The sequence below is a fragment of the Limulus polyphemus genome, unplaced genomic scaffold (assembly GCF_000517525.1).
Source record: "Limulus polyphemus unplaced genomic scaffold, Limulus_polyphemus-2.1.2 Scaffold164, whole genome shotgun sequence".
NCBI classification, from domain to species: domain Eukaryota; kingdom Metazoa; phylum Arthropoda; class Merostomata; order Xiphosura; family Limulidae; genus Limulus; species Limulus polyphemus.
In genome coordinates this window covers 662,924-689,801 of record NW_013665774.1, presented here as the reverse complement: position 1 = coordinate 689,801, position 26,878 = coordinate 662,924, and the positions used below count along the sequence as shown (strand labels likewise).

Sequence of the window (26,878 nt, the reverse complement as noted above, 5' to 3'; positions counted from 1 at the left end):
ATTTCGTAAGATTAATTGCTTATATTTATCAATTTATTTTTATTTCAGGAGAAAGATCCATGGAAAGCATCCTTAGTAAAAGTTGTTCCAACTCCAAACAATGGATCACCAGAGCTTGTAAAACTCCATCATGACCAGGTTGTATGAACTACTATGTCATACAAAGTGCATATAGTTTTTTGAAACAAGAGTTGGTTATTCTGAAGCACACACGAATGTATATATTTTACTTTATCAAAACTGGACACGATTATGTTAGAGCTGATTACAAGTTCAGCCCATCATAAAACTCTTGCAGAAACATCTTAACTGTGCTTATGTGAGAACCCCAAAGTTGAAGAGGTTTCTCAAGTGAAAATAACTTTTCCTTAGGGCCTTTAATATTAGCCAGTTTTGATGATTACTGGTACATGTATGCTTTTATATTTTTGTGAGCACTGCAAACTAGGAAGCAGTTTCTGGTATAAAAATCTTTTAACCAAGCATCGAGTAAGAAAGTCATAAGAGATCAGAATCTCCAGTCAGATCAAAAACTGATTCTTTATTAATTCAATCAACATAACTAAAAATCAGTTAATTTGATTGTATAAAATTGTGGTTAGTAAAAGGTGCTTAACAGGTCAAGTTCATACAATGTTTTTGTATGAGTTGACAGTTAATGCTGATATTTTTTATTTTTGGTAACTACCTAATAAGAATGTACAAAATAGTGTATTGAGAGAGTTTTTTTTTAATGATTTAGCTTAACATAATCATAAATGAGGAATTTTAACTTTACTATTGTTGCATCACTAAGTCCTTTACCCATATTCCAACATTATTCATGTAAAAAAACAATATAAATATATATATATATATACACACACACACTAGCTGATTAACCCATTCAGTGCACAGGGAAACATAGGGGGGCAGAACCCATTTTCATGTCTTTCACCATCAATTTATCTCCTTCACTTTGTTTCTTCAGTTGTTTTTCCTCTGTTTATGTTATTCTAATTTTTACTCAATTTTCTTGATTTTATCATGCCATCCATCTACGTTTGCTTTCTCTTACTAAGGGACGTTTTCTTTCTTATATTGTTTCTGAATTATTTTTAGTTTTATTCAGAATTTTAATTTAGAATTTATTTCATAGATGGTGTTAGAAGTGTTCAATTAAAATGAAAATCTGAGAGTCGAGTGCTGTAATTTGTGAGCCACCTTGAGATCCAGTGTTTGAAATCCAACATTGACAAATATTAATTTCAAATATCCTGGTATTTGTATTTGATTTTTCAAATATTGAAAGAGCTTGCTCTAAACTTCTGCTTGAAGTTTGGGTACTTGAACCACTAATTGTAATGCCTAAGTTACTGGATGTTATGAACAAACTGATTATTACCAACAGACAGTGGCTTTTATATATATATATATATATAGATACTTGTAGTCAGGGGAGGACTGGCCATAACAGCAGTAGATGCAACCACGCTGATCATAAAGTTTTAACCAATGGCCAGCCTACTGGACTATTAAAATATATATATATATATATGTAGCAATTGCTCATGCTGTCAGTATTCAGAGTTGAACATTGCCTCCTGATGTACAACAGTTTTTCTTTCTTGTTCTGGTACCCTACGATCATCATCCTGGCAAGCGATACAGTGTTGGGTGGTGTTGCACTCTTGTTGTAATAGTTTACAGTCGATGTTCTGGCAAATAGCATGGTGTTGAAGGGTATTTCACTTCTGTTCTGCGTGATGGTAGGTGAACTTCTGGTGAGCAAGGCAATGACAAGTTGCATCCTGTTTGGCGGTCTTTTCTGAAGACTGTCTTCCTGGTTTTCATGTTAGCCTGCTGAGCTGAAAAAGCATGCTTTAATTTGAATATTTTCAAAATTGAAGTGTGCTGCAAATAAAACATGCATTTTATTTTAGAGTTGCTGCTGAGGGTTCCAATTGGATAAAATGTGTTGATGTTGTATCAATGTATCTCCTTGGCAACCAAGCAAATATAATGGGGAATTTTAGCCAGTGATTATGATTCTTGTGCACCAACAATACTTATCAAGGGGTAATCATATACCCTATTCAATGTTATTACTCATAATGATCTCTACCAACCTACCCTAAAATCTAATTACATGCCCAAAGTAGTGCATCATCTGTTTTATATATCTATATGCCTGGAATAAATTTAAAAAGACAGAATTACTTTTTGCCATCATTTCATGCAAGTTGTGTGTTGATCGGTACCACAATGGCCGAAATATTGACGTGATGGACAGACAGCTCTATGTCTTTATATAACAGATGTATGTATGTATGTATCCAAAGTTTAAGTTGTGTAACATTTCACTTTGTTTTGCTTAACTTTTGATTATCAGAAATTTTTCTAAAAAAAAGATTAAATGAAATAACATATTTTGTTTGTTAAATAAAACTTGAAATTTCTGGCCATTGTTTATAACATATATTGGCAGAGAAAGGCCTTAAAAACAGCATCTTTTGGCCAATAATGCCATAGAGTTGATATTTTTTACTCCTACTCCTGGTTATTACTCTCATCTTTTTGTGGTCTGCAAGAAGACTAGGGAATGGCATCCAATTATTGACCTGTCATTTCTCAACTGGTATTTTTTTAATCATCCCTCAACTCCACATGGAGGGTTCCTTTCCTCTCCAATGGTTCTTTTCACTCAGACTGTGGATGACCAAGGAGGACATTTTGGAAACTTTTTTACACATTCCAATCACCCCATCCTCCAGATGGTTTCTTTGGTTTGTTCTTTGGGATTGGGTCTTCCAGTTCCATGCTTTTTCTTTTGGTATTAGGTCTGCTCCTTGTGTCTTTATTTGAGTCACCTGCTTTCTTCAAGGATTAGGGTTGAGGCTCCATTATTACACAAATGATTGGCTTCTCCTCACCCTTTCTTGGGAGGATGCCTTTTCTCACAGTTAAGTTTCTCTGTTTTTTTCTCATGTCCATCCTATATTTGGTACATCTGGGCAGGTTATTCAACTTCCATCTCAGTCGAACTCAGCCATCACCACTTCAGTTACAGTCAATAGAATGTCTTGCCACCAAGGTTTAGGATTCTCTTTTACACCCTGTGCATGAGGCTATTTTACTTTTGGGAACTCTGGTTTCCCTTGAACCATTCATTCCTTTAGGTTGCACACACACATATGTCTCTTCTAGTTGAAATGTTGGTTCTTAGGAGCTGTTGTCCTTGATTGTGTGCCTCCCCTCTCCTCTTCTACAGGATTTTCATTAGTGGTTTGACTATACCTAAACCACTGTGAGCATCCCCTTGCTGTCTCCTGACTAGATCTCCATCTCTTTACAGATGCTTCTCTGTTGGGCTGGGTGGCATCTCTGAATGACTACGTTACTTTGAGAGTATGGGCTCTCTAGGAATGTTTACTCCACATCAGTGGCCTTGTACTTCTTGCTCTGTATCAAGCTTTTTCCCGTTTCCTTCCTCATCTCATTGATCGGTTGATCATTATCCATTCTGTTAATAATTCCACGGTCATTTCTAATATTATCAGTCAGAGGGGTACCTTTTCTAAGACTCTTTGCTTCCACATATTGGACCTGCTAGTTTGGGCTTATTCTCATTAGGTTAGTATAATGGCTTGTCACATGCCAGAGGCTTTGAACTTGATGGCTGATCTTTTCTCTCAGCTGGACAGGGCTCTAGCCACAGAGTGATATAAATAAAATTTCCTAGGATTTTAGTATCATTTGCCATATATCTGGCCAATAAGCTTTCTAAGATATAAATATAATTTCCTGATATTAAACTGTTATAAACAAAAAATGCATGTGCTTCTTCTGTTCATCATTGAATTGTTTCTATTTATTTTTATACATGCTTAATTTTAATTTCATAAAACCTATTATAGATTTGTATTTTACTCCCCCAAATTTGTTTTGATCAGTAACTTGTTTTTTAACTGTTTACACTTGCTAATCAACATTAAATAAATTGTAAAAGCAGATTTTTAATTCATTCACATAAAGTTTGAAAAATCATGTTCTGATTTGTACATGTAAGTGTATAGCAAAACTAATATGTTATATAGCACATTTCCTACTTGTTCTACGTGTATAATAGGTATTGTTAAACTTTTTCTTTTTTTCTCTCTCTCTCTCTACTTTTAACTTTCATAATCAGACTTTTTAGTTGCACTGTACATTATAATAACACTTATAAAATGTAGATTTTGCTTATTTGATAACAGTGTTAAGATAATGATCTTTAATTTCTGATTTTTATGTATTTTTTAAAAGGGAGATGGTGAAAAAGGAGGACAAGTATGGTTTGTTTTTCAGAAAACAAAATATGTATATGAACCAAACAAAAAGTGTTTTCAAGGGTTAGAATTTCCTGTTGCTTTACCAATGCTATGCTACCAGGAATGGAAGGGTTATCAAGAAGATTCTGAAATAGCAGCAGCAGAACGAAAGTATGGGAAAAATGAGTAAGTAGACGTGATGGGTATGGATGAACAATAGAACAGTATAGTTAATAACAATGATATACTTCAACAATAGAAATATACTTAAACAACATTGTTTTTCTATCAAGGTGGTAAGATTACATCACGTTCAGATCTAGCCAGTAGAAAATTTAGATGAAACATTTGGATCAAGTTTTACAAATAGCCAAATTATAATTAACCTCACAGCCTTTGCCAATTCTTTATTATAATTAGTACAGCTAATAAGAGTTTGAAATCAAAGTAAATGTTAAGAAATCTTCACAGTTCCATAATTGTAGAGTAAATTTATTGTTTTTTCGAAAGTATATAGTATAATATATCCAATTACAAACATTAAATTATCAATATAAAAAATTTAATGATATTAATAATGAACAAAAGTAAAAGTAAATTAGGCATCAAAAACAGTCAAGTAACTCGTGTTTAAAGTCATAAAGATACTAAGTAAAGTCATTACTAAAAAACCTTGATTTGTTTAGTGAATTATAGGGTGGCCCAAAATAAATGTACCTACATTTTGAATGCTCATATGACTATAGTAAATGAACCTACGAGCCAGCTAAATATCTTTATTTATATTTCATACAACAAATTAACTGTACATAAACTGCTGATCAAACTGAGCTCCACCAGCATTCAAACAATCATGACATCTATGATGGAGGGCCTGACATGCTGTTACCCAATTTTCAACTCTGATTTGTTGGAAAGCATTTGTGATCTGTTGCTTTAATTTGTCAGTGGTTTTGGGTTTATTTTTAGACATTCTCCAATATTATCTGAAATAAAACTAAAACTATTAGAATCAATATACAGAATTTGCATAACTTAAAGGATGGATAGATTTTTAGAACCACCCTGTATTTATATAGTTTCCAAGAGGTACTCTGTTTAGTTATTAAAATAACTACAGTGTTACAAATATTTAGGCACCTATTTAAATTCATAAATAATGATTTGCACTGTATAGGTGTTAGCTTATCGATTCTGTATGATAACATTGTTTCATTAAAGGCTCACCTTACTTGTTTTCCTGCAGATTAGAAATGGTTGTTCCTGAGTTCATGGAGTTGTTCAAGGAGAGAGCTACCGCACCATTTTTTGTCTTTCAAGTTTTTTGTGTGGGATTATGGTGTCTTGACGAATATTGGTACTACAGTGTATTCACCCTGTTTATGTTAATTGCTTTTGAGTGCACCCTTGTTCAACAACAACTGCGGAATCTTTCAGAAATCCGAAAAATGGGAAATAAGCCACACATGATTCAGGTAACGACTCAAATATATTTTTTAAATAAAATTTAAGAACTCGAATAAGTCTGGTTGTTCCTCTAATTTATTTTGATGTGTTTTAAAAATATCATAAAAACATACAAGACTTGGTATTTGATGTACATAAGTTCTCTATTAAGAAAAATATATTAGAAATTTTTGAAATATATAGAAGTAATTTTTTAGATAGATTTAAATATATTGAATTTTATTCACTCACATTTAGAATCTTTGTTGATCACTGAGAGAAAAATATTTAAAAAAATTGTAATGGATTGAATTTCAACTTTATAGTAGAAGAGAAATTAAGAGAATGTTTCATATTTGATATATATATATAAAGATATATGATGCACCCACCCACAACTTACATTTACCATATACTTCTATAAAGATTTCATACTAAAGAAAATTTAATAACTTTGTACTTAACTGACAGATGTATAGGAATTTTATATACTGATGCAAAATAAAAAAAATTAATACATTTTCAAAATGACAGAATAACATATGAACCATCGTATAATATTTTGTTCCCGTATTAACTTATATTTATTTTATAAATGGGCTGTCAATTTCATCAACTTAACTGCAATTCAAATAAGAGGAACTATTAGATAGTTTATTATTAACTTATCTATTTGTATTGTAGTAAAACTGCATACTTTCAAGAAATATCTAATTTGTGAGTTTCTTTGGAATATTAGACTACTGAGTGGTATGATAAATTGGCTTTATGAATATGTAAGTTGAAATTACATAATAGTGGCAATAACATAATAGTAATATTCTCCAACAAATGGATTGGTGAGAGGGGAAGTTATGACATTGATTATTGAGGCAGTTGTGTTCTACATTTGTGAATTATTTAATTTTAAGTATTCAAGACCTTCTGACACTTAAGTAAAAATGGGGTTTATAAAAACATATCAATCACATCATCTACAATCCTACTTCCTCAGTAAATTCACTATAAAAATGCCATTTCACACCAATTTTTGAAAACAAAAAAAATGCACAAAATTGGTATCAGAGTTTATTTGAGAAGATGGAGATGCAAGCGTTCTTGTCATACAAAGCATGAAGTTATCTCAGGATGGCACTGTTAAATTAATTAGTAATCTGTCATAGTGGTATAGCCTGTTAATTTCTAATAAATATATCTTTAGCTACGGTAAATGCCAGTAGATATTTCCCATGTATTAAAAATACTTTAAAAATAGTATTGTTCCTTTCTTTTCTTTCAAATAAATATATTTAAATGTAACTTATCATTCTTAAGTTAGGGCCCCACTTAGATTATTGTAACTGTATGAAGGTTAAATATATACCATAAAGCAGGTTTAGGAGAAAAATATTTTATTCTTAGGCTATTACAAGTAATATTGGGTTAGATATTCAAAGTCTTTTTCTAATATTTAATTGTTCTCATTGTAAATGTCTTTATGTCTGATTGTTGTGATTAGTTAAACATCATTTTATAGGGTTTATGCAATATGTGATTGTTGTTATTGTATCACCTTGTTTAAAAGTCTATTTTTCCTTCTTGACTTAATTATATTTTAACAGGTATACAGAAATAGGAAGTGGCGTCCAATTATTAGCTGTGATCTTATTCCAGGAGATATTGTTTCCATAGGTAAGGTGACATTACTTGTGAAACATTGGTCTATGTTTTACACGTATATGAAGCAGGAGGCTGGTTATTTAGTGAAGAGGAATTTGTCAAAAGAAAAAGCCTATATTGTAGTATTATAAACTAAAAATGTTTTTGCCTGTACAGTGTAAGATGTAAAATGCAAGGAAATTGTTCTAAAGAATTGTGATATAAACTATAAAATAAATATATGTAAAGTAATCATAATTAACCATTCAACTGTTTCTTCTGGTAGCTTGAGTATTACAATTTGTAAATCTGATAATTAAATATAAAATCTTTTGAACATGTCCAGAAAAATTTCTGGGCAACCACATGCTAAACAAGACTTGATAGGGAGCTTATATTTGAACATCAGTATTACATAGAGTTTTGAAAGAACCAATTTTATAGTAAATTCATATCCAACACCAAAAACTATAGAGGTTTGGAAGAAAGTATACACCATTTGTTGATTAATATTTAGACATTCAGTTTTAGAATGTCACCATACCTCTCTTTGAAAACTATTTTGCCTTTTGCTTAAGACTGTGTACAGCTATGATGTATTACATGTTTAGTAATAAATGTACAAAATTGTTTGAGGCCAAGCAGTTTTTAATCTATTGCCACCTTCATTGAGTGGAGAAAAAAAGACTGTTTAGTTGGGAAAAATAAAACTTCTGCCTCAGAGAAATTATAGAATCTAAAGATGAACTTCTGATACGATATCTTACCTCCTCTCACAAATAAGCTTTCTCGACGTATACTGCCCTGTATTGGCACAAATTTTCGCTTACCAATAGCCTTGATACTCCCACTTATTTCTGCATAATAACATGCAAGTGATTATGTAGTAACCCTCCACCAATAGGAGTGCAACACTACCCCTACTGTAACTATCACCCTCTCTAATGTTAACCACTTCTCCATTGACAGTCTCGTTGAATAGATGAGTTTTTTCTTGAGGTTTCACTTGTCCACAGGTTTTACTTTCTTAATTTTTCTACTTTAATTACACTGTTCTTTACTGTTTTCAGTCTCTTTTTGTGGAAAGTTAAAAATTATTTTATTTGTCTTCTCTCCTCTTTCACATTTTCTGTTGGTCATGACTACAACTGCTGCAGCAGAATTGTCATCCATGCTTAATAGGTCAGAACTACGATTGTCATCATATGAACTGATGGCTCTGGTCTGTTTGGAGTTGAACAATTTCATGCAACAAACAGAACAAACTTGTGATGGTTCTATCATGGTTTTCAGTGATTGGGAAGTTTTGGATTTGATCAGCCTTTTTTTCCCCATCTTGGATGTGCCTCTTAGTTGCATGTTGTTTTGGGGGGTCTTGCCCAGATCTCTTTTTTTCCTTTGGTGGATTTGATTAATCAGGTAGGTTATATTCTGTCCCTATCTCCTGTTTCCTATGTTCCACCCCTGTTCTTCTTGGGACTAGCCTTTGCATCATTATTTTAGTTTTTCCTTCTTCCTTGTATAATTAGGTTCATGTGAGTCATTTTGGGGAGCATTTGCATTTGGGTTTGGTATGCCACAACCCCCAAATACTGTGGACAATTATGCCTTTGATTAACATTGTTCCAACTTCCCTTATTCTTATTTGTACACACAGCATTGATGTCACTTCTTCATTAGTGGGGATCAGACCCCAATAATTCAATTGCCTATTCCCATAGTTGTCTTACTCTGACCACCGATCTTGGGTCATGGCTGATGGGGGCCAGGCTCTTTCAGTTTGTCCATGTTTGGAGGACCTGAGCAGTCAAAACATAGGTTCTGAAAATCGTTTCAATAAGTTTTGTCCTCTACTTCCATTCATCTCCCCTGTTGTTATACAATCCAGCTTTCCATCCTTCCTAAGGATCTCATTCTTTTACCCACCTGATTCATTCTTGGGGCTTTCATTTCTACTGTTCTATGGATGTATAGCTGTTTCTTGCCTCCTCACAAGATGACTCAGTCCTACATCCTCAGTTTCTTCTCAAGGACACTGTCATTATGGGTTGGCTTGTCTAAGTGGAGCAATTTTTCCTCACACCCACATAATTTTTGGGTTAATTTGGGAGTGTTTTCAACTCCCTTCTCTGTTGGACCCTACTTTCTTCACTTCTTTTGCGAGCTATGGAATGTCTTGTATGCAGCATCTCATCTTCTCCTTCTACTACTGTGTGAGAAGTTCTTTCTCTTTTGAAGACATAGGCTTTTTTGAAACCCCCATTCTTCTTGGTCACACCCTCTTGTGTTATTGTCAATGGGTTTTGATAGACCAATGGAGCTTTGTTCAGGATCTGTTAGATGCCCCCTTACCCTTCCCACTCCCTTACATTCCGACTTTAACTGGTGGTTGGATCAGAACAATATTTCCGTGGATGTTCCTCATTCAAGGCAATGTTCTCTTTTCGAGTCCTCTCTTCATATCAATCTTGGAACTTCTTGCTGTACATTGAGTTTTCCTTCACTTTGTTCGGGCTCCTAGGAGCTGGTTGGTTCACTCTGTTGTTTCTATAGTAGTCTTGTACATCACCATGCAAGAGACGCTCAGTTGACAGGCCTCTGTTTTCTCATATTGAATCTTCTGTGTTGGGCCCACTGTCACCCATCACTTTTGCCATGTCATAATCCGGGCACCCTGAATCTGGTCTCAGATCAGTTATCCCATCCTGACAAGATTCTCTCTGTGGTATGGTCTTCAGATCTTCCCATTTTTCAGGTTTTGTGTGCTCTGTGGGGTGTCCCAGACTTGGACGCTTTTGTCACTCTTCTCAATACACCACTCTATGTTGTGTTCTGCTGCTGGTTATGTATTGGCCAATTCACACGTGATTTCCACTGCTGCACTGGTTTTTGTTGTCTCGTCCATTTCTCTTTCTTTATCTCAGACACTCTTCTGTCAGCCATACTCTGGCATGTGTCATTTGTCGGTACCTTCACTCTGTCTTCACATATGGCTTTGTCCAGTCCTTCACCTAAATGGCTGGATTTTTGCCTGTAGCTTCCTTTGATTTGTCTTGTTCTTTCTTCCTCCATGGAGGTTTACCTACATACATGGTACACATACCACTTTTTTGTCTGCACTTAGGGATTATAGTCCTTTCCCATCCTTTTTGCTTCAGCTTTTTGAACAGGGCCTTTTGGTTTCCTCTGCTGTGGGCTATAGGGTGGCATTATCTGCCACTTTATGGTTTACCAATTTTGCTGTATTTTCCAATTGCCAGTCTTATCCATGTTGTTTTGTTCCTTCTGTTTGCCTGTATTCTCTGTCCTGCTTCCCTTCCAGATTAGCACCTCTATGTGGCCCTATATGCTTTTCCTTGTCCTTCATTGCACCTTTTTTTTTTTTTTTTTTTCTTCATGTTCTTTAAGTCATTTTTCCTTGAAGTTTGTGTTCCTGCTCTTGTTGGCATGCAAATGTTGTCCTTCTGATGTGTTCGCAATTGATGTTCATGACATTTTTGTTCCTATGTTCTGCTTTTTCCTGATCATTCCTTTATGCTCTAGACTTTGGCTGCTCAAGAGGGTATTTTTCCCTTTCCACCTTTATGAGCTTTCCATTCTTGCCTTTCCTCTTTTGTCCAATCAATAAGGCTCTCCAATGGTATATGACATGTACCGCTCCCTTCCATGCTTCCCAAGTCCATCTGTTTCTTTTGTGAAATCCTCACCTTTCCTGTTACCTTTTTTTCTCCCTTTCCAGATTGAATTTGCCTGGCATTTTTTTCCCTTCTCCTGATCGTTGTTGCCTTTTTTCATTTTTCTACCCATCAGATCCATCACATTACCATGTCCCTGGCTGCAAATTTCCATCTTCATTTGGGAGACATCATCACTGCTGTAACTGTTTATCTGCGGCTGGAAAGTATTCCATTCTTTTTCTTTGCAGAGGTCTTTATCACATATTTGAATCCTGCTCTGTGGCGAGTGTTGCATGACCAGGTATTCTTAGTCTCAAATCTGCACTGTACGATCTGTAATTTTATACCATGATAAATTAATTGGATGTTGAGGCTCTTCCTACCACGGACCTGATGTACAATTCCAGATGCCACCAGGTGTTGGTTTATCGTTCTGTCAATGTGTCCTTTATGCATCGAAATACAATATTATAGCACATCACTCAGTCATGTTACACCCATGATATGGGTTGTTTTGCAGGGCCACTCGTGGGTATCCCTCATGGTCTGTTGTTTCATAGATATGTTTGACCCAGAGTGTACACACATGCACTAACATGAGTAAAGCAGACAGGGATTACTGACCATCTCTGATGATCCATTACATTGAGACTCTTCCTACTACAGACCTAATATACAATTCCAGATACCACCAGGTGTTGGTTGATCGACTCCATTGACATGATTGCTATGCATTTCAAAATAGAGTATTGCAGTCACCCATTACACTGTCTTCAGTGCTATGATCCTCTGGACTTTCCCAAGCATTTTTTCCCTCCTTTTTTTTCTAGTGGAGTATGGGAGTCCTTGCCAATTACAAGTTCCTAGCTGCTGGGGTGGTGGACCATGGAGGCTTGTCCTTCTGTGTGTACACAATATCACTCAGTTGAGAGTAGAGTGGTGGCATTCTGCTGGTTTAGATGGTGTGATGCCCTTCCTACCATAGACCTGTTGTATAATTCCAGATTCTGCCAGGTGTTGCATGTAGTACTCCACCATATATATTGCAGTTTGCCCCTCTGGCTGAGACACCCTCCTTCCTACCATCTTCTGAATATCAGTTGTTTGGGATTGGATGTTGGTTGAAGTCGGTCCAGCCACATATGTCCTCACACGTGTCCCTCTCCCTACCGTCCATTGGATGTTGGTTCCTGGTGTATCTTGTGTTGGTTGTAGCTGGATGAGACATGAATTCCCACATGTGTAAAGCTGGGTACCCTCCTCCTACTGCAACTTGGACAAAAAGTTTCCAATGCCGGCACGTTTTGGACCTGAGAGTAAACACACCTGGGCTCTCTTCCTTCCTATCATCGACTAGATGTCAGTTCCCAGCAGATCTGTTGGAGATGTGCACGTGCAGAGGAGGATTCTTGGTATAGAAGTTCCTTTTCCCTGCTTTTACCCATTCGTGAGGTGAAAGTAGAGGACCCTCTTCCTACCATGGAACTGATGTACAATTCCAAATGCTGCCAGGCAATGGTTGAGGTTGAACTCTCCTTTACAGTCTGTCACACACTATCCACTCTACACTGAGTGGTTCTCATTATTTCTATAACTTTTCTTGGGGTACCTCTTGTTTCCACTCTAATAGGTTAAGAAGTGATGTGGTCTTCCACAGGTGTGTTGTTTTAATTCCTTCTCACACCCTATGGTTTTCCTTTGGGTGCTTTCTAAAGGTGGATCATCTTCTCACTGGCCCTAAACCAGTTCAATGTGGCATTCTAGCTTTTTGTGAGAAGAGGTAAAATATCTTATCAGATGTTAACATTTTCCTAAATTAAAAGTGTATTTACAGTGTTACTTAGCTCTTCTCATGTTTCCTACCCATCTTCCACACTTCTGGTGTGGTTTGGTGTGATCTGACCAATCTCAAACTGGTTAACAGCTGCAAGATTAGAGATAGAGTGCTAGTTAAAATAGGGGTAGTGTTTCACTCCTATTGGTGGAGGATTGTTGCATAATTATTTGCATGTTAGTATGCAGAAATAAGTGGGAGTATCAAGGCTAGTGATGAGTGAAAATGTGCACCAACAGAGGGAGTATAAGTCAAGAAAGCTTTTTGTGAGAGGAAGTAAGTATCTGTCAGAAATACATTTTCAGTTTAGGAAAATGTTAACTTTTCTTATCCTATATGTTGAAACCAGGAATTTAGGGAGAAGACAGTTCTTAAACTTAAAGGATTGATTTGGTGTGAAGTCTCATGCTCATACTGTGAATTTAAATTGTTGTTTTTAAGTAAATATACTCTCCTGTGTATTATTAGGTTTATAGTTTGCACTGGTCTGTTGTAAAATGTCATCCTTGCTTTGTTTTTAAAAGTGTTGTTTTTTCGTGAAACTAATTTTTGTCTAAAAGTTTTGAACAAGATTGAAACTTTATGGGAAGTATTTATAGTAATTTTATGCCAATTAAATATCAGTCATTTTCATGGTTAGTAACCTAAATAATTGTTATTGTGTAATTGTTAATTAGTTACTTTTTATAGTTATTATTATTACTAGATACTAATTACTAACTAGTTTTTCATCCTGTATTTTGATGTCTAATCTGTTGTATTCAGAAAAGTCATGAAGAGAACTGTTTCTGTTGTGGTAGATGTCAGGATTTAATCCTGGATCTTCTTGATAGAGAGGCTGGTGTGATATCTATTCTTGTAAAAGTATCATATTCCAAAGTTGATATAAAGTTGATTCCATTTTTAGGTACCATGTATGACTAAACTTTATAGTAAAACTCTAAATATTATTGAACAGCTTATTTCTAATTGGATTATTATGGGCTTTTTGTAAAAATAAAGTGTAATAGTTACATTTTGTTTGTTTTAGGCAGTTGCTAATGAAATTTTTTGTCTCAATGCAAGAGCTCATCTGAGCTGTAACTCCCAGTCTTAATTTAAATTCTTATTTATTCATGAGGCATTAACTTTTACTGTGTATAATGCTGAAACTTGCAAAGAATGTTTTTTTTGGGGTGTAATAGATGTAGATATTTGACACCATTCAATATGATTTTGATCTTTTGTTTGTGTTTTAACACTTTTATAGGAAGGTCACAACATGATAATTTAGTTCCATGTGATTTACTGCTGTTGCGAGGTCCCTGTATTGTAGATGAATCAATGCTAACAGGAGAATCGGTTCCCCAGATGAAGGTAGTATTAGCATGTTCTATTTATCTGTAAGACATGTATTTGTTTTTGGTATGAATTTAATCTTCTAAGTCTTTTTCTTGTTGTTTTAGAATAGAAACTTTTGTATATAGAGATTTAAAAAATGAGTTTCAGTTAAGGAAGATGGATTTGATTCGAAAAAAGTAAACTTCCTTTCATCTCTATCTTGGAAGCCACCTTTATTAAAACACATAAACCTGTTCTTTGCCACCAAGAAGAACTCCTGTACAATCTATACATCCTTCAGTAGGTCTGTGACATTTCCTGATTGGCTAAAGGACACGCCAATCAGTGATTGCTTTACTGGCTTACATTGATCTGACTCATTTTATAGGCTTTACTATTTCCTATAGATCATTTTCCAGACTGTTCTACTATGATTAGTGTCTGGGGAAAAGCTTCAGCAGATATTTCTTTTGCAACATCTCAACCAACAATTGATCCAGTTATCAATGCTATTTTCAACTTTTGAACAACTCGACTTTCAAGATCTATGTATCTACATGAGCCGATGTTTCCATTTATGAACATTATATTTTAAGATCTGTGCAAGAAGCTCAGCTAACAGATGTTTCCGTAAATGTTTATATTTTATTTTCCATTTTCTTTACTATATCACTAACTATCTATTATCGTGAATGTACAGTGCAATGAAGTGTTTAAAATTAACTAATGGAAATATGTACCTATTTTTCAACTCTTCATAGAAATTCACTAGAATATTCTTCTTTGTCTCATATTCATAATTTTACATTATTTTCTTTACACTTATAGTTTATTTTTAATTTTCCTTTCAAATTCTTTGTCTTTATGTATGCCGATTCCTTCAACTGATGGCCATGGGGCTATATTGAATTATTATCAGCAGACTCTGGGCAGATATTCATTTGTCTAAACAAGATGGCACTTGTATATGTCCCGTATTTATAAGCTTTTGCAATCCAAGCGACACCAAGTCAAACTTATGTAAATCATTAAACCTTTACATATCCCAATCACCTTTTTCCTACTAGATATCCTGTAAGATGATGTTTACAGGTTCTCATCACCATTATCATACTAGATATTCTTGAGGTCATGATCCTTATATGTCCTGATACCCTTGTTGGATATCTTCAAGGTCATGATGTTTTCACATACTGATCACTGGATTTCTAGATGTTTTGTATGTCCATTAGAGTTTTCTTTTGCAGGTCTAAGCATACTCTTACAAGCTGAGTTTTCTTAAATCTTTTTTCCTGAACTAATTTAGCTTTGTTTTTCAAATTTACTCTTTTATTTGCTTTTTCATGTTCCAGCTAATTTTTACTATCAAACTTGGATATGAAAGAGTTATTAATTTCACTTAAGCATTGAGCTATGAGTGTTCTCCACTGTATGTTGCAGACAGTATTTTGGTAAAATAACTTAGTTATTGGTACTTTTAAGTCTCAAAACTGTGATCTCTTGAGGGGGTGGTAGAAAATATTGCTATTCATATGTATGTATGTAAATTACATCTCTTATATTTGATATAAATAATATGATTTGTCAATTCACTGACTAAATATATTAGTTGTGTAGAACTGAATACCAGATAAAATGTTAACTTACCATGGATAAAATAGTATATATTTATTAAATACATGAACTATTTTGTAAACAACTGCATCACAATATAATAGTGTTACATAAAGTAATTTTTTAAACAAATCAATCAAAACTGGAAAACAGTAAAAGATCTGTCATTGTAATGAAAAGTTGTTATTAGTGTATACATTTGACTTGTGTGGGTGAAAAACAACTAAAACGTTTTGAGTTTCGTGGTGGCTCTAAAGATTGATCCAGTACATTTTTTTGTCAAGTTAGACAAGTTTTCCAATATATAAAAAATTGTTTTTTTCTGTTCTATTAATTGAAACTTGTTTTGAACTCAATCCTTGTTCCACACTCTAGATAGGATTTTGTATTAGATATATATGTGTATGTGTGTGTGTGTATGTATATATATATATATATATATCGCAACACCGTAATCAGTCCTGGTTGTCAACTTATTGTTATAATGGATTATGTCTGTGGTAATAGCACCCAAATATTTTTGTAAGAACTGGTTTTATGGAGTTTTATTCATTCTCTTGGTTCTGAATTCCAGGAACCTATAGAGAACCTAGAACCTCATCAGCATTTAGATATTGAAGCAGGTGGAAGGTTGCACGTTCTTTACGGAGGAACCAAAGTACTTCAACACACACCTCCCACTAAGACTAGCCCAGGACTCAGAGGTAATAAAGGAGACATGTTACTGGCATCATAGAAGATGAAATAAAATCCTGTAATGATTTTACATATGACAGACTTTGTTTCATGGCACTGTTTGATTTAATATGACCGCATATCTATAAGTGCTTTGTTACTGAAAATAATGATAATAAAGTACTCCATGAGACACCAAATTTTGGTTATTATAACAATAATTATGGAAAGTTTTCTTAGAAATATGAAGTTACAAGATGTTGCTTTTTTATGTTTTAAAAGATAAGATTAAGACAAGTGCAGATCTGTCAAGAAAAAACATTTGTAGCATTTAAGGTACCTCAATAATGAGCAGTAACTTGTTCAGACAGATATAAATGACAATCACCTAAGAATGAGTGGAAATTTACACTTAGTAAAAAGGTGCAATTTTAATAGCCTAGAAACTAATCATATGCTTTGTTATCTACAGTATTTTTTTATTTGTAAACTTTGTGAGTTACATTCTGAAAACAATTTTTATAGTCATGTAGTTTTAAAAGTTTCAAGTGGTTTGTCATGTGTAATATGGAAATAGCTACTTTCATGCAAATGCTTCTCTGTACATGGATGATCCCTCTGGAAAGATGGGCCCCGTTTCCACAGTCTCTCAGTTTTTGCATGCCTGAAGTACACTAATGCTGTTGCAAAATATTTTTTGGACAATTTTTATCTCTTAATAAACAAAAAACGTTTATTCTTTGAATCTTACTGAAAATGTTGAAAGTAAGGTTTCCAAATAATACTCTGTGAAACACATCTGAATAGCCAGGAAGTTTAAAGTCTACTGTTGCTTTTAAACTTTTGGGCATTTAAATTTTGAAGACGTTTATTTGAAGTGTTTTTTTTTATTGGCTCTTTCAGTTATCATCCAAGTTAAATTCACTCAAGCAAAATGTGTGTACAGTATATCGAAGTAAGGTAGTTTAGAAATATGTTTTGTGACTAGTCACAAACAGTTACACATTGTGCAGTGGATATGTATATACATCAAGGTATATCACATTCATTTGATAAAACTTATTTATTTAATAACTCATAATTATTCTGTACTAGATGGAACAGGCTTGGCCTAGGGGTTAGTGTGCCAGACTATAGATACTAGGTAAAGTCCCTCTATTTTATTAGAGTAGCCCAAGAGTTTTCAGTGGATGCTGTTACTAGCTACCTTCCATCTACTGTATAAGTTCAAGGGATGGCTAACACAGATAACCCTTGTGTAATTTTGCCCAAGTATCAAAAACAAATCAGACAGTATCAGGTTTTGCACAACATATATTTCTTATGTAAACTATTTAAAATAATAGATTTGCTGATCATAACATTCTTTTGCCACAGAACTAGAATATTGTAATGTACGGAATATATATATATATGTTCAAGATGAGCTGTATTTTCTTACCTTTTGTGATGTCATCCAGTGGCTCAGCAGTTAGTCTGTGGGCTTGTAATGTTAAAGATCGGACACAGATAACCCACAGCTTTGTGCTTAACAACAAACAAATATATCTTTCATGATAGAAGTGCTTTGATTTTTGAACTTTTAAAGACAGCTAAGTACGTACAAAGTTAACAATTATTTCCATTTTCCAAAGTTGTATGTGCTAACTGTAAATACTTGTTTTTATTATTCTCAGCTCAAGATAATGGATGCATTGCATATGTTTTGCGTACAAGCTTCAACACCTCCCAAGGAAAACTCCTGAGGACGATACTGTTTGGTGTGAAACGAGTAACAGCCAATAATCTAGAAACCTTTTGCTTTATCTTATTTCTCTTGGTGTTTGCCATTACAGCAGCTGGTTATGTGTGGATAAAAGGTATGAATATTCTTCTAAAAATTATCTACAAAATTTTGTTTCAAGAGAAACCACTTAAGCTTTCTCATATATATCTAGATTGAGATTTTTGTATTTCTTTATCTCAGTTCATGCATTATTGGTTTTAAAAATGTTCTGTAATAAAGAAATTTGAATTAAACTATAGCAGTGGACACTCTGCAGTTGTTGGTGTTTTAGAAAGCGACTTACCTTTCATACAAAATGTAAAATGTTGGTGGGTTTAATTTTTTATTTTAATGTTCAAAAACTCCGAGTTTTGCTCAATTGTCCAAACATTTGTTTTATTATGTCCAAGTCAAAACTAACTTTATACCACAAGATGCTATCACGAGAATTGCAGTAAGACTTTAATTACTGTGAAGAAAGTTAAGTAATTTCAGGAGCTTGTTTTTTTTATTTACCTATTTACATAATTTTTGATAAAACTTTAAATATATTAGAAAAGGAAGTAATTTACTGCTTCTTACTAAAAGTCATACCACTTTAAAATATTAAAATAGAGGCAGTGAATATCCATATAAACCATTTCTATCTTTCAGAACATTTGTTTAATTTCAATGCCAATGTGAGATAATGCACCTCTTGTTTTCTATACAAATATTCATTGTTGATACCAATATAGATATAGAGCTTATTGAAGACACACTTGTTTTTTTATATTTGCAAAATTGGTTAAGTTATAGGGTTTGGGTCACAGTTTTTGTCTTAAAGCTTTTCCACCAAAGCCAAATAAAACTCCATTGAGTTGCAACTCTATAGTTGATTTAGTTGAGTTGATAAATCTTTGAATTTTCAGATTTCAGTTGGTTATTTTGTAAATTTTGTTATCCAATGTGGACTTGTATGTTTTTATTTTATTGTTTAACATGATGTTTAGAGGAATGGAAATACACTGTATTTGACTTTTAAAAGACAATTTAAAAACCAAAAATTATATTTTAACAAATCACTTCACATTCCAAGCTTAAACTACCAAATCTACCACATGAGATTAATCATTTACAATTTTCACTTGCTCTATAAATGGCCATTTATTTAAAGTTTTAATTTTATCTTATTGAACTTCATTTTAAAAGACATTTTTCCTTTTGCTTTCATGAGTTAGATTGAACATAATTTACTAAATGGAAACAGAACCTCTGGTTGTAATTTTCAGATTTAATCAGTGATTTGTGAAGTAAATTTCAGTACTCTTTGAAACTGAATAGGATAAGGGATTTAAAATATTTCATCTTGTTTATAACTGAAAACAATCAATATAAACAAACACGGTGTTATTGTTTCACTTCTAAATTTTAGTGTATTATCCATACTAATAAGTCTGTTTTCCACTAAACACTTGTAACTAAAAAATGTTCTTGGCCTTAAAAGCAACAGTAGATACCTTGTGTTTTATTTATGTGATACTGAAACATAGCCAGTCACTAAATTGAAGATACCTGTTACTGAAAAATATTTGTAGAACTAGTATTAATCCTAAGCTGCTGTTTGTGAAATTATGTATGATCATTTTTGAATGACTCCTTTTTTTCGTAATGTGTTCCATTTTTTTCATCTTATAGGCACAGAAGATCCAAATAGGAATAGATATAAGCTGTTCCTAGAATGCACTTTGATTTTAACTTCTGTTGTTCCCCCTGAACTCCCCATAGAGCTGTCGCTGGCTGTCAACACATCTTTGCTAGCTTTGTCCAAGCTAGGTAGGTAACTTAGTAGTTTACTCTCATATACCAAGTTCGGACGTATTTTTCACCATATTATCAAATAATTTGAGTAGCACACCTCGAAAATTGGTAGCCATTTCAATAGAGGATTGGCTGCTTTTGTTGTTAGTCAATAATATTTTATGGTATTTTCATTTTATCCATGAAACACTGTTTCAAAACAGAATTAACAAGGTCACGTAGGTTCTCTGCAACAAAGCTAAAATGATTCTGAAAAAGATTACTTATGTGATGTACTACTTAGTAAACAAAACCACTTTTATTTACTGATGCTAAATTTTGTAAAAGAGCCTTGATCAAAGCTGGCCATCTTCCTTGTTGCATTCAATTCTTGAAACAATTGTTACCCAAGATTAGTATTAGTAATTTATGTTAGTTTCAAATAGCTTACAATAAAGTGTGTCATGTTTCTGCTTTTTTGTTTTTTCTATTCCAGCTGTATACTGTACCGAGCCATTCCGAATTCCATTTGCAGGAAAAACTGAAATCTGTTGTTTTGATAAAACAGGAACTTTAACTAGTGATAACCTTGTGGTTGAAGGAATAGCAGGTTTGAAGTAAGTTTAAAAAATTATGCTTTTGTTTAAAATATATTTATTATTCCCATGAAACTGTAAAGTGTATACTTTTTGTACTTCTTATTATTCAATATAATACTGGAAAGGGAGACCTGTATGTCCTTCTAGAACAAAAGTTTCTATAACAGATGTTATAAATCAAGCTTAAACTATAAAATAATTATTCTTGTATGCTTTAGTTTTATATTCAAACAAACTTGATAAATGTTTCTGTATTTAAAATCTGTTTGTTTCGACCTATGTTGATATGTGTTTTAAAGAAATTTTATTACTGATTTGGCAAAGCATATCTCATTCTCCCAAGAAAAACTGACAAATTTTAAACAAAACATGAAGACATTACATTCTATTTTGGTGTAGATGTTACTGTCAGTTATATTTAATAAAAAGCTAAGAGTAACTGTAGGCTTAATTTTTTTATTTACTGCTTTTAAAGTTTTTTGTTTTTTAATATTAGTGCAAAATTATTTGACATTTCCACTCATCTATATTACATGAGAATGTAAGAAATATAGCTATAAACTGTCACATGTTGTAATGTTTTCTGTTTTTTTATAGCCCACTGTGCAGCTTTGTGTATATTTGGTAGTGAATTATATTTGACATACTATATATTACTTTCCAAACCTCAGAAGCTTAATCAAAAAATAATTTTGTAGTTTTGAATTTCATATGTACTTTTGTGTCAATAAAGTTTAGCAGGTAATGTAGAGGAAAGAATGCCTAACAGTTATTGCATTAATTGATGTAATTTTTGAATCAACTTTTGAATTCACAGTGAAATTTTAATACACTCTACTGTGATGGTGACCATAAATGGCTCGAGTGAGTCATTAGTGAATCGTACTCCAACTTTTTAATATATTATTCCCAGAAACTTTGCTTTAAAGTGCATTTTTGTCTGACATTTGGTTACACAGTAGGTTTTATTTCAGGGAAAAAGAGACAATTTGTGCCATATCTGATACTCCAATAGAAACCATACAGATTTTGGCCACTTGTCATTCCTTAGTACAATTGGAGGATGGTATGGTTGGAGATCCTTTAGAAAAAGCAACTCTGACTGCTATAGAATGGACATTGACCAAAGGTCAGTAGCTGGATTTCATTTTATATACATACTTGAAAGAGCTAATTTATTTTAATTGACTCTTATAGCATTGAGTGAGATAAATGTTTCATGACCTAGAAAGATGGCTGCTAAATAAGTTATATTTAACAAATGATATTTTGTTAATATTTTTTTATACTTAGGTATATTTTGTTTGTGTGATTATGATCAAACTTCTCACCATAATTTCTGTTTTTCTTGCTAATTAGCCAGTTAATACACTGAGCTATTGATTGAACTTGATTTCTTTACTTATTGTTTGTCATATGAATTGTTCCAACTTTTATGTCACTTTTCATATTTATTTATGTTCTTTAATTTTAATTGTTTCTATGTTAAAATATGCAATCAAAAACTTTGAATTTTTAATTTAAAAAACATTATCAATAAATGACAGAGACAGGCATGTCAGTAGTTTTTCTTAACTTATCTATAAGAACAAATCACTTATTGTAGTCCTTTTTTTAGTCCTACTATTCTTAGTAACCCATTTGATAAGAATATCCATAAAAGGATAAAATATCTACAAGGACTTATGTTCAAATCAAAACAATTCATTTTTTTTTCTAATGGCTTGTTTATGAGTTGTTTTTATTATAAATTTCTGTTAATGGAAAGTGGAGTAGTTATTACTATAAACACATTGTGTTTCCTTCTGTTCTTAGTATAAGACCCACAGTTGTTGAGTAATAGGCATTGGCTCCTTATAATCACTAACCAGCAGACTTCTCCATTTTATTGATCTACACCTCATATGTGATACTTCGTAAAACAGGTCTGAATTATCAAATAAAATGATACTTCCTAAAACAGGTCTGAATTATCAAACATAATGATACTTCCTAAAACAGATCTGAATTATCAAACATAATGATACTTCCTAAAACAAGGTCTGAATTATCAAACAAATTTTGTAACTGACTTATAGTTTTGACCTTAATTGTCATGCAGCACCATGTAGTTTGTACCTTATTACTTAATTGAATAGTTTAATTTTGTTTAATTTCATCAGGTGATGCTGTTATACCAAAAAAGGGCAAGTCACCAGGAATAAAAATCTTCCATAGGTTCCATTTTTCCAGTGCCCTCAAACGGATGTCAGTTATTGCTGGGTATACAACTCCTGGGTCTTCAGACACTATTTACATTGCTACTGTAAAAGGAGCCCCAGAAACATTGCGGCCAATGGTGAGTGGCATTATACATGGCCTTAGTTTTAAAAATGCTAAAATCCTATTTTTACGAGAAGAGTGGAAATATGGTGTTGGCTATTAGCTTATATAATAAATGTAATTATTCATCATTTATTCCAACTGTAAGTTTTATGTTTAAAGAGCATTTAACATAGTTTACAATATTTTGTGAGATATTACACATGGAAGGTACATGTTACAACTAAAAAGAGCAATTCAAACAGTATTAGAATACACGACTAAAGAAATTTTTATGTCTTATATTAAACTAAAGAAGTAATTACTTTAAAGAACAATTCAAACAGTATTGGAATACATGACTAAAGAAATGTTTCTGTTTTATGTTAGATTAAAGAAGTAGTAATTTTAAAGGAATTAGAATATTGAGAAATAAAAGTTTTTAGTAGAATGTAGATCATATTTTGTGTATGTTAGTATCTAGTAACACTTTTCTCATTTTATATTCATTATTACATTATAAGAGCATCAATTTTATTAGGAAATTTATTAAACTTCTTCAAAGATACATACAAATAATGCCAATTTTATATTGTTGAGATATTGTGTTACTTAATTGGTAAATTAAGTAATATGTGACTGTTGGTTTTAATTTTAGTTTGATTCAGTTCCTGTTAGCTATAATGATACTTACCTAGAGATGGCCAGACGTGGAGCTCGCGTCTTAGCATTGGGTAGGAAGACTTTGGGATCTCTTTCTCATCAGCAGGTAAAGAAAAAAGCTTTTATTCCTGTTGTTGAAGGTTTGAAAATTTAAAAATAAACACTGATGCCATGTTAAGCATTTTATTTCTAGTAACCTGTAAAAGGTTCACTGATCTTCATATTTTAGAGCTATCATGAGTTAACGTAAAAATGTACTTAACTTTTATGCTTTACCTAAAGGTGTACTTTTTTATTTACCCTTTTTTTTAAAACCACAGTTGAACACATATGGCTAGTTTATAAATTTTCTTAGGTGATATTGAAATTAGTTTTTAAGATATTTAGTGTACTTAAAATACTCAACAAAAAATTAAGCATTAAAGTAACATGAATAAAGTCAGAAATAAATATCATAGGCAGTGACAAAAAGTCTCGTATTCTGTACTTTTAATTATGTTATTGTAATCGCTAGTAAAGCTTTAAGTTCCATCTCTCTCTCATTTTGCATTCCTTTTGATTATTTCAGTTCTAATCTTAATAATACTTGTGTTTATGGGCCGATAAAATCTAATTTTGCAACTTTAATCTTGAGAACATGGTTCACTGAAAACATTATTAGTAATAATAGCTAAACTGTTTCTTCTATTACTTGAAGTTATATTATTTTCTTTCTCTCCAACTTTTTTTTTAAACTAGTATTATTATTTGATCTAGGTCTTCTAGACATATCTTTAAAATGATCAGCTTAGAGAAGGGATTCTATTAACTATCAGATTTAGTTGGGAATGTACAAAATATTTGCTAAGTGAAAGAATGAGTTAAAAATTAAGAAGATTTCTTATCTCTCTTAGTACTTTTTATATTTTATTTGGTATATTTGTGTTTTGTTATACATCCAGTGTTTCTTTGGTATAAACTTTTAGTGGGTAAATGTGAGATGTTACCATTTTGGCAGCATTATAAGATGTGTTCCTATTTTTTCAAAATTATTTGGCACGTGTGTAATGTTCAATCTTAAAAACTAAAAAAAATTTTTTTACAAAAACAAAGATTATTTTATACACAATTCTCTAAAAATGAGATTGTTTCCAGTCTCCAAATTACTAAAATAATAAGTTACTATACAAGGTTAAAAAGTGGTAAAAAACCCCGATGAGACTTGAAAACAATCTTATACACTCTACATGTTTTGACGTGTACCCTTGCGTCATCCTCATTAAAGAATTTCATGCCCTCTGCTGATAATATTTCCATCAGGTCCATCCTCTTTATTCAATAATTTATATTTACTTTTTTTACATTTAATTATCTCAATAGATTCACGTATATTCATACCAATTACATTTTCAGGTTGTGCTAAAATAAGGGATAAAAATAAATACACAGTTAAGAATTTGTTTGAATTTGTGGAAAGAATTGAGCATATAATTTTAGATCAAAAAGATATTTTGGTGTCATTTGATGTTGTGTCATTGTTTACCAAAGTACCTGTGAAAAAAGCTATTGAATGTTTTGAGAAAAAAACTGAAAAAAATAATAATTCAGTCTTAGAAATAATGAATATAATTAACATGTTAGAAGTATGTGTTGAAAACTCATTTTTCCAAATTAATAGCAATGTTTATAAACAGAACGAGGGTTTAGCTATGGGTTCCTTTATCCCATTATTGTGTGATTTATTTATGGACAGTTTTGAAAGAGAAGAACTATAAAAAGCAGATAAAAAACCTGAAGTTAGTTTAAGGCATGTGGATGACACATTTTTGATTTGGTGGTATGGTAAAGATGAACTAGCTAATTTTGCTAATTACCTTAATAACATTGATAATTCTATAAGATTTAATTATGAAGTTGAGATAAATTGTTGTTTACCTTTTTTGGGTGTTTTAGTGAGTAAAAATAAGGATAAACTGGAAGCTACCATTTACCGTAAACCTTTCTCTGTAATCATTCCGCCACATCAACAATTTCGTCACACTACATCTCAAAAAACCTGTGTTTTGTACTCTTATATGGATAGGATCTTAAAATTATGTTGTAAACAGGATTATATCAATAATGACTTATTATATAGGTAAATAGCAAATTTCCTAATACATCAGGTTTTATATTTAATGTTTTTTGTTGCTTTTTATATTGACATTAAATCATGATTTAATATTTTTCTAAATTTGTGTATACTTGAATAAAAACAAGATTTTATTTGTGTCATGGTTTTTGACTTATTACGAAAATGATTTCTCTGATCTTTTTATTACTTGATTGTTAATTTCTGTTTGTTTATTCTCATTATTGAAGTAATGATAGGTTGATAATGTTTGGCCTAATAATTCTGTAAAGAGAGTAGCAATAGTTGCTAGCAGTAAAATGATGTCATAAATGGGACTTGCTGTAAAAATATTTTTATGTGTCTTACAGTAAATAAAATTTGCAAAACTGTTATATATGTTGAAAATTATTAGAGTTCAAGGTATTACAGTTTTTCCTTCAAAGCAATAATTAGATTTTTCATTTGTAGATTAATAAAGTAAACCTGAAGTTGTATGCAGAAGGTATTCTTCTACTTTAAATATAATTCTAGGTTAGAGACATGACACGAGAATTTGTGGAAAGTCATTTGGAGTTTGCAGGATTTGTAATAATTTCTTGTCCTCTGAAATCAGACTCTAAAAACATCATCCAAGAAATTCAACAAGCCAGTCATCATGTAAGTTTTTGTGTATTATTTTTGGACAAGAATAATGTATAGCTGTTTTTAACAGTTTTGATAGTAAGATGTTAAAAAGTAACCATGTTTGTTTTCTAACTGATGTATATTTGTTGTAATGTATATAGCTTTTCTTCTGCTCAAATGAGATATTCATAATGGAAACACATAGAGAATTGATATTCAGTGTTGGAAACACATAGAGATAGAATTAGATGATTGTTCTGTTGTTATTCCACACACATTGCAAGCAGAGAGAGTAAGAACACATGATAGAAGAAGGCATTTTCATTAAGTAATAGATTGTGCCATGGTACAAGATATAGTTAATGAATGATTGTAAGTGAGATCAAGGATCTCCAGTGCATAGCTCATGGGCTTATGAAACTGTTTCAAATGTCTCATAAGACATTTCTGAGTAAACTTTTATGGTGGCATTTCTGTGTGCAAACTTTACCTTTTACTAACTAACTTCTAAACACATCATCTGAAGTTCCTTGGACTGTCCATATATTGCTGTAATTTTTAA

The 26,878-nt window shown here is 32.5% G+C and overlaps 1 protein-coding gene across 1 annotated transcript in view; it reads left to right on the top strand.

The window, feature by feature from the left end:
- LOC106477324 (manganese-transporting ATPase 13A1-like) overlaps window positions 1-26,878 on the top strand; it is a 63,277-nt gene that overhangs the window by 6,948 nt on the left and 29,451 nt on the right. Inside the window, exons 2-14 of the mRNA XM_013937910.1 lie at window positions 49-138; window positions 4,285-4,475; window positions 5,536-5,764; window positions 7,337-7,406; window positions 14,134-14,240; window positions 16,393-16,522; window positions 18,170-18,352; window positions 19,936-20,073; window positions 20,534-20,654; window positions 21,611-21,765; window positions 22,799-22,974; window positions 23,596-23,706; window positions 26,224-26,349. Of these exons, the coding sequence (XP_013793364.1) occupies window positions 49-138; window positions 4,285-4,475; window positions 5,536-5,764; window positions 7,337-7,406; window positions 14,134-14,240; window positions 16,393-16,522; window positions 18,170-18,352; window positions 19,936-20,073; window positions 20,534-20,654; window positions 21,611-21,765; window positions 22,799-22,974; window positions 23,596-23,706; window positions 26,224-26,349 (1,827 nt within the window). The remainder of the gene's footprint in view (window positions 1-48; window positions 139-4,284; window positions 4,476-5,535; window positions 5,765-7,336; window positions 7,407-14,133; window positions 14,241-16,392; window positions 16,523-18,169; window positions 18,353-19,935; window positions 20,074-20,533; window positions 20,655-21,610; window positions 21,766-22,798; window positions 22,975-23,595; window positions 23,707-26,223; window positions 26,350-26,878) is intronic.